We start from the raw sequence: 15608 nt of genomic DNA on the forward strand, positions 1-15608 counted from the left end.
AAGTTAATATTTTAGTAATTTACTGAGGTGGCATCGTTGTTAACATACAAAAATGATGATAATTTGGTGGATAATTTAAAAATGTCAAATTTACGGTCGCCTGAAGGCTCTATTCGACCACCCTGTTGAAAAAAAAACAGCATATGCTGGTTAAGTATGTTTTGACGCTGGGGTGCTGGTTTAAGCTGGTCCTTTTGCTGGTTTATGCTGGCCCTTTGCTGGTTTATGCTGGTCTTTGCTGATCATGTGCTGGCAAAGGACCAGCATAAATCAGCAAAGAACCAGCATCCCAGCATCAAAACATACCTAACCAGCATATGCTGTTTTTTTCAGTAGGGCATTATCTTATCTGAGTTTAAAACGCTGCTCGGGAGAGTGTCAAGATACTAAAAATAATAAATACACAAAATCATGAACATTTGTTAAAATGTGTTTATTTTTTTTTCTCAGTATTTTAATGATTATGAACATAAAAGTATTACAAAACAAATTAATAATATACCATATATGAAACCACAAAGCTGACACGGAGGTATGTATAATTACAATATAAAGTCATTTTGAGTGTTATTGATAATATTATTTTCTAAAATAAGGTACATGTAATATAAAAGAACACATTACAATGTTTTTGCAACCGCTTTAAGTCTCACGCTCAGTGTATACGTCCAAGCCTAAAAACCAAGCCTTAAAAAAATACTCAAAAATATTATGTATAATATTGTTAGCATATATTTTTTAAGCTCGTTCCATTTTTTTATGTGATTATAATATAAGGTATTGATTGTACTTCTCTGTATTACTCTTTTTTTTTTTTAAATGAATTTTAAAATGAAATAAAAAGAAAAGGATAGAAAAATAAAAAATGAAAATACACAATATCATAAATATGTATATATAGAAAACATGTATACATACAATTTTATACATACAAAACATGTCTGCAATAAACTATTTTGTATGTGCCTGTAGAAATGTATTGACTAGATGAAGTACATTTGTGCTACTATCACCCTGAATGATATACACTTTATATATTAATATCTAAACTTATGTTTGCAAACTTATGCATGTTTATGTTTGAAAATAACCATAGTCAACCATTAGTCATTCTCTTCAGAAACACTTGGAAAAACTCATAATTATAGTATTTCATAGGGACTTATAGTCCTTACAAACACATACAAACAAAAAGACAAAAAAACGTTGAATCAGTTTTATTGACTCTGCACGTTAACTTCAAAAACGATAGAGGTGATTATGAAAGTACATGAAGAAATCCTTGCAGTTAACACAGCAAGCATGAGCAAGCTGAAGTGTTCTACTTTTCATAAGGGTTTAGTTCTGCTGTGATGCTAGTGGTGTTTGTTATTTTTAAGTCACTTTGGATGAAACTTCTGCTAAATGAATAAATGTAAACAGATTTTTTTTTTTCACAGGAAAAACAAAACGTATAGGCTATTATTAGGATATTTTGGTTATTTATATGCAAAGTACAGTTTGCCATTTTGTGATATACAGGCCATGAAAACTAAGTGAAATAAAGCACAAATTAAATGAAGTAGATTTTTTCCCCAAAAGAACCCATTAGTTTATTTGCGGTCATTCAGTGGACTTAATCGGTCTCAGTAGCGCCCCCTCTATGCAGCATACATACACTGCGTTTCAATATAACTAACAACTAAATCATTATCAGCTTTCTGCACCTTGATAATTTCCTGTTGTATGATGTGGCTGTGGTTCTGTGGAAAGGAACCTTAAACGTTGCGGCTTTTTGCAAATGCACTGGAATGCATTGGATATAAAGCACTGGCATCAAGAACATCCATATTTATACACATGCTTACATTTCCCATTAAATACTCAGACACTTTTTCATGCCAAACAATTTAATGGTTAATGGCATATCTCCATGAAAACAGTTTTGTATGTATTTGACTGCATTGCAAAGCTCCAGTGAAATGTTTAAATTCATTTAAGAATGTTCTAAGCATTCTGAAGAACAAATGTCAAAACTGGCGGATGCATTTGGTCTTCAGGGCGTCATTTTTAGGAGCTTTTTTTAAAAATCATTTTTGCCATTTGCAGGAGCCGTCTCTGCATGGCAGGCAAACAGCCTGAAGAGCGTCTTCATAATCAAGACTGAGTGCATTTTTGACTCCTATCAGACACTTTCTTTGAGGCTTCTTGGTCAAACAGGATGCTCCAGTACAGGATGTAATCTGTAGAGATCACAGTTTGAGAGAACGACAACTGTTTCACTGCAACAACAACAACAAGATATCATTGAGAACAGTTGGTGGCTAATGCAAAGGCTCCAAGTATTAATTACAAAACCCCAAGTATACTAATGCAACACATTTGTTTAGGAAGATCTGGAGACTTGAAGCTTGTTTGTCTTTTAGGTCTGCATGCTTAGGTTCTTCTCTACCAAGCAAGTTTAATCACAAGAGGAACTTCCTCTATGGCATCTGGGATGTTCTTGTCAAATTCGTTGATGCATTAAACATAGAAATCTTTTACAAAACTTTCTGAAAATGATCTGAGCCCAGGGTTAGAGTACATTTTTGACAAATCAATTGTAGAAAATTTAGTTGGGCAAAAATTAAGACCACTGGATTTCGACAGCACTGAACTCAGAACTCAATTCAGACTATGGTTAATTATTGTAAACATATGATTTGGATTATTACCTCACAGACACAGCCTCTCTGATACATGCTGAGGTTCCCCTTTTGAACTGAGGAGAGTTGGTCCCAACGCCACACAAGCTCACATAAACCAAAAACCATCACTCCATCCACAATATTTCCTTAGGTGAAAGAAAAAAAAATCAATTTTTTACAGTTAAAGTTTTACTGTATATGCAACTTTTTTGTACCTAGAGATGTCCTCACTTACTGAACCCTCATGTTCTTTTGAGATTCATTAGTGTTTTTAGGTTTGAGGTCCTGGATAATATCAGTCTTTTCTTTGAGGAGGACATCACGGAGGATAATTACTGTTCACTTATGAAAGGTGTGATCGAGTTCTTAAATGAATTTTTGAGCTACTAAAATGGAACATTAGGCTTCATTGATCTGACTGGAATACACTAAGACTTTTAAAATCTAAACAGATACACTAACACTGGTTTTGTAAATGGTTAGAAAAAAAAAAGAAACTGGATATAATACACTAATCTACTGAGGTTCACAAACTAACAGACTCTGAACTCATCCCAAACACACAGAAATGTGTCTTGTTGTTAGGACATGCATAAGTGAAAACAATGTGCTCTAAAATCGGCTCAAAACATCAAACGTGTGATAATATCTGAAGTTAAAAAAAAAAAAAAAAAACTGAAGATTACTAGTTGAATTCACTGTGATTCTCTTTGAAACGTTAACTCAGACTGCCCAAAATCTGCAGACTGGCTCTGACTTGCACAAACTCATCCAGACTGCAAATCAGGGCATAACATGTGAAGTATATTAGAGCCCCAACTGATGTTCACAATCAGCATCAGGAATTAGGGTGTTCAGTTTCAACTCAAACTCTGCCTTCAGATAGTAAATGATTTTACCTGACAGCAGATACTCGCCGTTTTCCAGATGAGCGCCACATGATGTTTTCGTTGAGTAGATGACCCGAATATCCTTTTTGATGGAAGGCTTATACTTCTGGATTTATAAGAGAGGAAAAAAAAGGGAAAAGAAACACACACAACCCTCTTGTTTTTTAAAAAAAATAAAAAAAATAAAAATAAAAATTGTACTAGTAAATGTAGAATTTGAAATTGTGTCAGGTACATTTTCTCACCGTGATAACTTTGATATTGAATGCAACCAAGTTGGGGAGAGTGCTGGCCACATTTCCAATGACCTTCGCTCGAATCACTAATTGGTAAAAGAGTCAGATGTGACAAATGGGTTTTTATTTTTAAAAATGTTTCTGGATTACTATGTCAGAAACAAAAACGTTCATATTTAAAGTTTTCAGATTAAACCCAAAAGGAACTTGAAAGAATGTGGGCAAGCAAACAACATTGGAGCCCATTGGAAAACACAATATATTCCACAAAAAAAAAAAAAAAAAAAAAAAAAAAAAAAAAAAAAAAAAAAGTCTTTGGAAAGATCTGAAATTATATTGAAAGATTTTAAATGACATGTGGGTGATTAAAAGACAGAATTTTAATTTTTGGGTGAACTATCCCTTTAAATAATTTGGCACTACACAAGGAAAGTTCATGTTACTGGAAAAAAAATATTAAATGTTATACATTGTCTTACGCTACAATTAAAAAAAAAACCCTACCAACTACAAATAAAGTGTATTGCTTTTTTTATAGAGGTTCAATCACTGTACTCTCCATCAGTTTTGGGCTTGTTACACCAAGAATTTTACTTATTACTCGTTACTCCTTTCAAAAGTAATTACTTTTAAATTCTGGCAACAGTAGTTAGTTACACTACTAGTTACATTATTTTTCCGTCACACCCAGCATAAGTTGTAGTTGTGTAAAGAAAAACACATAAGATCAGATTTTTTTTATTTTACTAACAATTTATATCAGATCAGAGGGATGTGGGTGGGCAAGCCATGTAATACCAGAGTAAAGTAATGCCACAACTTCCACATCTATGTTCAGTTCAGCTTTTTTCCTGACAAAATCAGTGTAATGCCAATATTCCCGTCCCCTGAATGTAAGCTTTTCCATATTCTAAGCTTTCCTGATGCACTGGTGACTTCATGTGACTGTGCAAGTTGCGAAAATTATGAAAATAAATTTAGGAATTATTGGATTGTAGGGGTTGAGGCGTCAAAAGTAACCAAGTAGGCTAATGAGCTGTTTCATGCACTGTATTACTTAAACCTTAATAGTAATTAGCTACAATACTAGTTACTGCAAGTAATACTGAGTTTGTAGGGTTTTCAGGATACTATTAACCCATGTTAGGATACCAGCTGAAATATCACGATACCAAGTAGTAGTGCTGTGCGAACTGAGATATAGGAGTGTTCGACTAGAAACGGCGCTGCGCAGACCGATCGGTGTATGACATCCGAGTAGCCTACCGCAAGAGCTATAGAGTAGGGATGGGAAGATTCTCCGATTCGCACCGGTGCATCAGTATGAGTCAACGATGCGATGCATCGATTTAAAAGGTGTGCATCGGCTACAAGGTGGCATTTTTATCACGATGTATCGTTTGTAAAATTTGCATCGGTAAAACCGGTTTATAAAATTACTGGTGGATGGCTACACTTATTTAGAAAGTGACCAATATTTTATATGTATATTGATTTATCCTCTAAGGGTTTCTCAAGCGCGTTCTCATCACCGCTTAGTGAATCCGTTGAATCAACACTACCGAGAGAGGCCAGTTTCATAAAAGACGCTCAGAAAAGCGGGACTAAATTCCAAAATCTGACTTGAAATAACCCAAAGCAATCGGGGCTAAAGCGGTTCCATAAACGACTATTTAAGTTCACACTAATTTGTGGATACTTCTTAAACAGCCCTTAATGTCGATCATGGATAAAATCGATCCAGACGGCAACCAATTAATATATTTGTGCTGTTTAATGCATTTGAGACGTTGTGTTTTCCTCAGTGCATAACTGACATGTCATAGGTATATTTTTCATCTGTAAATGTTAGAAAGTCATGCAAATATCCATTTTGCTGTAAGGTAAACAGAGGAGCACAATCAAAGAGGAGCAATAATTATGAGTAAAATATACATTTTGCTAAAACATTTGTAGTTTGACATTAAGTCTTGAGTCTTCTGTAGAATATTAAACCTGCATAAATTTTAATGATAGCAGTAACTGTAAAGGGACTATTGCAATTGGTAAATCAAATTAGTTGCGTTTCTTATACCAGATAATTTGTTTGTTTATTAAGTTTTTACACCATGTTAGCATGATGGCTATTTGCATGGCAAAATAGTTCCTTATACCAGTTAAAAATGGTAATTTTTTTATTTTCATTCTTAATTCAGTGATTTTAATTTAGCAATTTTGATGCTTTAAAGAGTGATTTTAGATTGTAGGCCTTATGTTCTGCTAACTATAAGAGGTACAGCTGTAATAAAACCAGAGATAAAGCTGCATGCTAGAAACGGTATTTAAAAAAAAAAAAAAAAAAAAAAAAAAAAAAAAAAACATTTATGGAACCAAATCATTTGACCATACATCAGACTACCTGAAATAAGCCTGGCTTATTTGGTAAACTTGTTTTATGAAACAGGCCTCGAGGCATTAGAAGTGATCAATTTTTCCCATTGCATCGAAATCGGATCGTAATGGGGTGTATCGCATCAGTAGCGGCTTCATATGTATTTTTATTACATTTTAGGCTATGCATCAAGATGCGTATCGCATCGGCCTCATTATGGAGATGTATGGGAAGCCAAACACACCGAAAGTCGGACTTAACAGCGCGATGTTACGGAGTTAGTCAAAGGCGCGGCTCAATGGACAGAGCTGCGCGACGGACTCGACAGCGCCGCGCGAACTACACTACTTTAATTCCATGTGTTTTTCACTGCACATAACAATGAAGAAGATCAGTATTACATTTCTTTTGCTTATCTCTCAGGTTATACTTTAAGCACAATATTGCAGTTATGTACCATTTGAATTCCTTTATTAAAATGGGAAATATATATAAAACACATACACACTGCCTTCAGAATTTTGGGATCAGTGAGACTTATGTTTTTTTTTTTTTTAAGTCTCTTATGCTCATCAAGGCTGCATTTATTTGATCAAAAACACAGGAAAAAGTAATCTTGCAAATTACAATATAAAATATTTTAAACCTTAATCCATCAATATCCATCTATTACTCAGAAACAAAAATTAATATCAACCATCAATCATTACAAAATATAAAGTGTCACATGATCCTTAAGAAATCATTCTAATATGATTATTATTAGAATTATCAATGTTGACAACAGTTGTGCTTCCCCTTTTGGGGGGTGGGAAATTGCTTTTTTCAGGATTCTTTGATTTAAAGTTTTGTTTTTTAAGTTAAAAAGAACAGCACTTATTCAAAATAAATATTTTCTAACAATACAAACCATTGCCATCACTTCTTTAGCACATCCTTCAAAAAAATAAATAAATAAATGTACTTCTTAACTGTAGTGTATATTGTTCTTCTATTTAAAATAAATGCTCCCCTTTTTACTATTCAAAGAATCCTGAAAAACGTATCACGTTCAAAAAAAAAAAAAAAAAAAAAAAAAAAAAAAAAAACAGAAACAGTTTTAAATCGTAGTTTCACAATAGTTTTTTTTTCTGTATTTTTGATCAAATAAATGCAGCCTTGATGAGCATAATAGACGACTTAACAAACAATTACAAGTCTTACTGATCCTAAACCTTTGACCGTGTGTGTCTCTAGCAATTACCAGGGGACTATTAAATCTTGAATTTAGCAATCATACTGCAATTTCATTTAATGGCTAGGTTGGCTGGGATGTATGACGGTAATTGCACTGCGTTATGTTTTAGGGTTAACGGAATACACAACTTACCACACTAAAAATTATACACTAACCATTATTTAACCCCGGTATTAGTAAAACTGATTAAAAGTCAATCTGCCAACAACCACTACACTTACTATAGTAAAAGCATGGTTAATTTCATTTTTTCGTAAGGGAAAGTTAATGGATAATATCCTGGCAGTAAATTATAAGTAGGCTACATTTGACTTTTTTCCCCCCCAATTTTAACATGCTACAGTTACACAAATTTAAATGTTAAGTTTACCCAAAATATACAGCATGTTATATGCAATCAAAGCACATGAGAGTTGTCGGAGAACGTGACTGAGTGAACGATTCTCGTCTGTATTTGCAGCACACAAGCCGCCATCAGCTGCGCGCTACACACGCTGCCAGTGTGGATTTACATCAATTTTGCGCTCTTAATACATTAATTGTGAAACCTGCGTAGGGCGCGAATTCTACACAGCATTTTGCGCTCTTAACTGCAGATAGACATTACTAAAAAAAAAAAAAAAAAAACACGTGTTTTTTTGCAGGCACAAGTGTACCAACATTCTACATAACTCACCAAATAACACAAAAATTAATTAGAAACCTAAATAAAGAAACAAACCCATAAACCAATATACTATCCCACAAAAAACCAACATACCAACACTGCCCTCCATAAAGCCAATATAGTTTCTTGTTTAAAAACAACATGCAACCTACATATTTGTATATGGTACCTATAATTGTTCCCGTTTAATTAGCGATGCATGTGTTTGACTTACCAATATCAGACTCACAGAACACCTGTTGAGGGTGTCTCTGAAGACATTTACAGCCCTCGGCCACCTGCTCGTTCAGTCCCGCAGACAGGAAGAACAGCAGCCCTAGAGTCACAGCAACAGACAGCGGGACACTCATCCTCACAGCACAAGATTAAACAATATACGTGTTGACCAGGTAGAGCTTTCTTTGTATCTCTAGAGATCGCTAAATCGTAGCATCTTATATAGCTCTTCTATCTCCCGCCCACCTGACCTCACCAACAGGGTTGCCAGGTTTTACAACAAAACGGCTCAATCGCGTTCAGGTGCGTAAAGTACACACACACACACACACACACACACAAAATAAATAAATAAAAAATTCCGATTGGCAACACTGCTCACGAACCACACCTCACTACTATGGTGGCCGAGAGAGCTCGAGTTGCAACTTAGGAAAACACATTCAAATAGAAAAAGGCCCAAATAATTAAGAAAACTTCTTTATCAGTTTGACAACACGTGTGCTGCAAATACTCACAACACAACCAAATACAGAAACCGCTGCAAGTAGTACATACCACAACAGAAATGTTTAAAGGAGACCCCAACAACCCTTACAAAAATTAACCATGGTTTTATTACAGGCTATTAAAAGTGTAATTTGTGATTACCATGGTTTACATATGTTTTTAAATAGTAAAACAATGGTTAATTTTCGTAAGGGAAGTTGTAAAAGTATATAATTTCATGACGATAAAGATAAAATCAAGACGATAAAATCATATTTGTATTAAGTCTCTGCATTGTTCCAAAGACTCTAGTTCTCAACTGAACTAAATTTGGCCAAAGAAAACATGTTAAAATAATTTCTTTCTATATCAATTTGTAATTTTTTTCAAATTAACTTAAAAGTGAAAAAAATTTATGAACAAAAATCTGAAATATTTTACGGGGGAAATTTTAGTAAGCTTAGCATTTAAAAATACAATAACCATTCTTCTTTCATTTTTTCCAGTCATGGATAAAAAATGAAAAACAAATGGACGCAGTAGTACACGGACTGTACATGCACCACCAGCGTTGGGGAAAGTAATGCATTACAACATTGCCTAAAAAAGTAACTAAACACTTTACTAAAGCTACACACTAATTTAAAGTAACTCTCAAAATAACTTTCAAATTACTATCACATCACAACTTAAATATGAGCAGGGCTTAACTGTTTTGAATATAAGAAGTTCTATTTATAGCAAATGTAAAAGTCCTTTAAATCCAAAAAGTGTCATGAATAAACCTCAGGCTGAAGAAAAAGTAAATTTAGTATGCTTGAACTGGATCATCAAGGCTAAGCAGCAAATACATTAGTTAATAAAATTGGATTAGATACATTTGTGTTATTTAACATATTTAATTATTGAAGGTTTGCGTCATATTCTGACTTTGCGTTTCACTGTTTTAATTCATTTTGGTGAATACTAAATCTGTTTTTTTTGCGAGTGGGATGAATTAATGCACATTTACATTTAGTCTAGAACTACATCATGTTCACAACTGAGGCACACAAAGCCTTGTACTTCCTTATTTTCTCACCAACGGGGACAGGAGACTGTCATTCAACAAATAGAAAAACAAAGTAACTGCTATGGAGACAGATTAGTCTCAAATATAAATTCACGTGGGGTTTGGTGTCAACAAACATACCGCGACTTCACACATAGCCTAAACAATTTCACATGCCTGAAAAATAAATCCACGTAAGCACAAAAAAATTAAACGTGCGTGAAAAAAAAAATATATATTCCAAAAAGCATTCACATGCGCACAATAAAGGATATATTCATAAAATACATTGCACAAGTGTGCAACGACAGTCAGCATTCGCTGAATATACACTGTGCACCAAAAAACCTTTGAATGTTTAAATGGTACGAGTGTCTGAATGTACAATATCGGTCATTTACTACGAATCCACTCGTGATTTGTGTGTGTGTGTTTTTTGAGGACTTTCCTGGCAGAGCTCTCGCCTGCCCACGTGGTCTGTCGTACTCTTTAGCCAATCAAATGTCGAGCCTTACCATCTCAACCAAATAATAGAAATCTTTCCATGTTGTATAACCGCAACCGAGAGTTGGCATTCATGAAGCGTTCTGCAGGGCAATCTGGGGAGACGTCAAGAGTCCGAAGCCCATAAAGCCCTGGCGTTAATTTTGTAAATACTATACAAAATAATTAATCAGAATATCTTACTCTCTGCTCCAGGCATGTCACTAGGCCAAAGAACTTCCCCGCTCAAGCTTCGCCGTCCTCTGCAAGGATTAAACGATGGCGTTTGCCACAGCTACTAGAAGCTTTACATCTGTCATAAACGGTTGCTGACGTCATCAAGCTTAGTTTGAGGGTCTGCCGCGGCCAGTAAACAGAGGTGAAGTTCAAAAATCGCTAAAAATGGGCTTTCATTGTTCTTCAATTGAGTTTCCAATTGGGTCGCCTGTGTCCATTTCTTTTACTGTCTATGGATACTGATGTAAAGGCTTAATTTCCGTTTTCTAATAATCCATATTGCGCAAAAGAGTGGCAGACAGAAATTGTGCTCCTTGAATGCACTCTCGGTGGCTTATGATATGATTTTGGTGTGTTTAATGGTAAACTCGCATCTGATTGGCTAAAGAGTACAACAGACACAGCGTGGGAAGAGAAGCTCTGCCAAGGAAAGTCTCAAAAACACACACGACAAATCCGAGTGGATTCTAGTAAATGACGATTTGTGTACATTCAGACACTCGTACATTTTTAAACATTCAAAGGTTTTTTCCTGCACAGTTGTATATCTACGAAATTGGTGTTTTGGCATTTGTGAAATGTATTTTTCTGAATATATAATTTTTATTTCGCGCATGTGAATTGCTTTTGTGAATATATTTTTTTTTCACGCACGGTGAATTTTTTTTGTGTGTGTAACGTGAATTAGGTTTCATGCATGTAAAATGTTTACGCATGGTGTGTATTCGTGTGTTTGTTGCAGTGAATTATATATTGAGGACTATCTGTCTCCATTAACTTGCGTTACTCTTTTTTATGAAAAAGTAACTCAGATTGTTCTCTTGTAAATTGAAAGGCCTGCCTTTACTATTATATAACAGTTACTTGAAAAAAAAGTAATCTGATTACATAACTCCGGGTTTTAGTACTTTATCGCATATTTAAACCTTCTCCTGGGCATAATAAACGTTCTATAATAGCTAAGTTTTCTCTTTTTGCCTTCAAAACGGGAAAACGAATAAATCACTACTTTATCGCATATTTAAACCTTCTCCTGGGCATAATAAACGGATTTCAGATGTTTTTCTCATATTTTTATTCTTTCAAATGCACCAAATGAATAAAACCAAAACGAAAATCAAACTTTTTCATTCACAAGGCGTGTGTCCAGAGAGCATCAGGGGGCGCTCGAAGTAATATTTTTGAAAGAGTGGCGCTGAGCTGGGGTGTTCTTGGGGGCGTTTGGTTAGAGAGTTTACACCAAAGATGTATGAGCTGAAACTTGCATGTGCGTCAGAAATAGAACGGCATCCCTTTACTGTTAGAATATGCTTTCAGTGATACAATCACTGATTATAATGGGTTCCTTGTGCTTTGACGCAACGTGTCGCATCGTTCGCATCCAATGTAGTATTACCTGCCAGTTTACACCAGTGCTGCAAGTCTAGATGGTGTATCATTTCCATAGCAACTACTCTTTACTTCAGTGTTCGCTCAGCTTTGTAGCGCAGCTGCCGACCTTCCTTTGAAAACAATTGCATTATTCACGATATGATTTTTTCTTGTTCTTGTTTGGAAAAAAATAACATGAATGCTTCTTGTTTGCTTATTGGCTGCGTTTTTAACACTCATTTAATTAACACTCATAATGTAGGTTGAAGTCAGCAAACATGGGGTCTAAGCTAAAATGGTATAAATTAGCTTTTGGTGTAGTGCTCCTTTTAAAAAATTAAAAATAAAAATACTGATAATAATGGGTGGTCTTGAAATGATGTAATAACAGTACTTAATTTGAATATCAACATTTGATTAGTCAGATGTAAATTATATGGACGTGGTTACCAAATGGAAGGCCTGGGAAAGTACAAGATTTAAATTATTATACATAAAATATATAAATATACACACCACCATTCAAAAGGGGTATACACTAACCGACTCTGAACACTGGGTGTATTGCAGCTTTAAAACTGTAATATTTTTATTTGGTTCTGCGCTTTTTCTTGCCACAGAATTACAATCGTATCGACTGAAATGTGAAGACGCTTTTTGCACAGTGGTGGCCCACTGGCAGACGAGCCACGAACACTTTTTTATATGTTCTACATTTCATATATTTATAAACATATATTTATATAACATATATTCCACATTAAAAATACATTAATAAAAAAATACCATACCTAAAGCAGAAAAGCCGCCTCTTTTCCCGAATTGGGTAGGCAGGCCCGGTTCTACCGGGGTGCTTAAGGGTGTTAAGCCCCCCCCCACCCCCCCCCCCAAACAAAAGCGAAAGCACCCTCAGATAAAATTATTAATAGCGTATTAATTTTCACCATCAATACCACCACCACCACAGACAGCTGCACACACATAGCCTACACAAATTTGCAAAATTAATGCATAAACACGATCTTTCAAATTATGATATTATTTTCATCATGCTTTCATGCATAGGTGGAGGTGTTGATGAACCAAGTCAAGGGTAAGGCTAAAAGCAAGCCAAATCTATTAAATACAAACATCATAAACATGTCTTTTTAGGCAAGAACCAGACATGGGGTGTCATGTAAAAACATGTTTATGGGACTTGATTGTGTATTTAATGTGATTACCATTTGTAATCAAAACGTATCGAAATTTGATAAGTTTCCTTCCCACGGTTATTCAAACGGCGAATAAATTATACAGAAATGACATTATCACTATTTGATCTATCGCACTCAAAAAAACAAAACTATCGTTATAATCACCGAAGCTGTCTACACTGCGAAATGAATCCCTTACTTACATCGTACATCTGCGCTTTGTTTATGATGAGAGAATTCGCGAATTCAGTCAGAGAACGCGCCCGCGCCCCACCCCCCCCCCCCCCCCCCCCCCCCCCCTGTATCGCGCGCACAAACCAGCTGTAGAGTTTTCAGTTTTCAGACTCATCTGAACGCCTCTGATTGGCTATTGCATTCTTAAGCTCATCAGAATCGTCTGTGATTGGTTAATAATGCGCAATACTGTAAAAGCGCCTAAAATGAACACTTTCTATTAATTTACACTTTGTTAGCAACAGACGCAATAGATTTTTAATTTGTTTTTGTGCAGGGGCATTTTTGTCCAATTTAGTGGCAATTTTTTGCTTAGAGAGGCCAAAGCAGTTCGGCTGTGGCTGGCTGGTTGGTTTGTTTATTCAAACGCAGTATAAAATCATAATTACATTTGCAGTTAAAAAAGGCAGTAGCCTATTCTTAGTGTCTATTCTTGTTTATTCAAACGCAGTATAAAATCATAATTACATTTGCAGTTGTGCTGATATTTGGGGCAAAACCAGCACTCTTCGTGTGATATTGCTAAACTAAATAAGAAGAAAAAAATCATACAGGGGAGGGGAATTTTATCTCTTGCTATCACAAAACGTGCAGTCTAAATGCGCGTACAGTAGTCTAACCTATCATATTGTGTGCGGCTTTTTTTGCAAAGTGATGGACATAATCTATTATGTTAGATTGCACATCGTTGAAATTAAGCCCTATTTGGTGATACTATTTTCATACAGTTGAAAATTAGGATAAATATTATTTGTGAGCACCCTCACAATTTTCAGAAGCACCCTCAGTGATTTGGTTCTGAAACCGATCCTGGGTAAATGACCAGGGCGTCTGCAGGATTTTTATTTTCTAAAGATGACCAAATGATAACAGAAATAATAACTAACACGTTTAAAACTCTTAAACTCAACAAAATGGTAAAATACATGTACCAAGAGCATGCTCACAGATGAAAACGGAGAACAAAACTGCTTTTTTCCAGGAAAAAAGAGGCTTATAGGTTACTATTAAGTCAAGTCATGTCACCTTTGTTTATATAGCGCTTTTAACAATAAAATTGTGTCAAAGCAGCTCTACAGTATCAAAATAGGAAAATAGTGTGTCAATGCAAAAGCACAATAGAAAATACTACTACTACTATTTAGAGGAGTCGCTATCCGTTTGTCAGGTGCTGAAATGTCACCTTAGAATGGTAACTGTAGTACACGCTCGGTTATTAAAATGTTAACATAATGCTGTCTTCCAGACAACTCGGATATAATAACTATAATATAATATAATATATAATATAATCTAATATTGTATTGTATTATATTATATTATATTGATATTATATATAATTATTAATTATATTATATTGCATTATACGTATAATATTATACTTTACATAATAATTTAGAATATACTTTATATATATATATATATAGAGAGAGAGAGAGACGTTATTTCGGGGTCCAATAGGTTTCTGATAGGTTCAATAGGTCCACCCCCCCCCCCCCCCCCCCCCCCCCCCCCCCCCCCCCCCAAAGATTATCAATGTATTGCTCGGTAATTTAATTTAGATGTGTATTTCTATTTTCATTTATAAATTCATTTAAAACAAAAAAAAACGAGTAACAAAATGTACAATAAAGTACAATCAAATCCTTATATTATAATCACATTGCACTTGAAGAAGTTTTAAAGGTGTAATCTGCCGATTTGTACTGCAGGGGACACTCATAAAATCTGTCTGTTTCGTACCACAGGGGCGATGAAGGAGGCTTTAATGATGACTCCAGCGCACCCGTAGATCTAATATTACGGATTCTAAGGTTGTAATACACCAATGGTTCAATTAGGGTCAATTAATTGAAGAGTTTTTATGCAAAGAATAAAACTGTCATTATACTGATGGTTGTTAGTTTTTCCATTATACAAAGGCACATCGGCTGGCAAACCATTAGGCAGCACATAATTATGAGTCTATTTAAAGGGAATGAATGTAATGGGGAGTTTCCTCAAACTATGGCAGCGAGACAGCAAATAATCAAAGATGGCTGCGTCTATGGAGCCAGTTTGTGTATGTGCACTATAGTGTCAGAATAGCAGCCACAAAAATTTTGCCTGCCACGGGAGCAAATTCAGCAGCTTTTACATCTTGTTGGTCCAACTTTGTTGAGACAAACTCGACAGAGCTACCCCCAAAGCCCCGATATCCTGCTCCGTCACGCCACCGATTATACCGATTATATTGCCTTTTGCCAGGCACAAAGTGATGGAGG

General features: G+C 35.2%; 2 protein-coding genes across 6 annotated transcripts in view; one reads left to right on the forward strand and one right to left on the reverse strand.

The window, feature by feature from the left end:
• Window positions 1-8496, reverse strand: part of LOC109107235 (metalloproteinase inhibitor 3-like) — a 90991-nt gene extending 82495 nt beyond the window's left edge. For 2 of the 5 annotated variants that reach the window (XM_042765852.1, XM_042765855.1), the window contains exons 1-3: window positions 8282-8495; window positions 3802-3878; window positions 3566-3662 (exon numbers count right to left, since the gene is read on the reverse strand). In XM_042765852.1, the coding sequence (XP_042621786.1) occupies window positions 3566-3662; window positions 3802-3878; window positions 8282-8417 (310 nt within the window). In that variant the 5' untranslated portion in view covers window positions 8418-8495. Of the gene's footprint in view, window positions 1-1871; window positions 2262-2693; window positions 2813-3565; window positions 3663-3801; window positions 3879-8281 lie in introns of those variants that run through there. The other 3 variants (XM_042765851.1, XM_042765854.1, XM_042765853.1) reach the window with 3 other exon arrangements.
• The window catches only part of LOC109081043 (synapsin-2-like), a 211337-nt gene that overhangs the window by 158202 nt on the left and 37527 nt on the right, over window positions 1-15608 (forward strand). The window lies entirely within an intron of this gene.

This window comes from Cyprinus carpio, chromosome A11 (assembly GCF_018340385.1).
Source record: "Cyprinus carpio isolate SPL01 chromosome A11, ASM1834038v1, whole genome shotgun sequence".
In the NCBI taxonomy this organism is placed as follows: domain Eukaryota; kingdom Metazoa; phylum Chordata; class Actinopteri; order Cypriniformes; family Cyprinidae; genus Cyprinus; species Cyprinus carpio.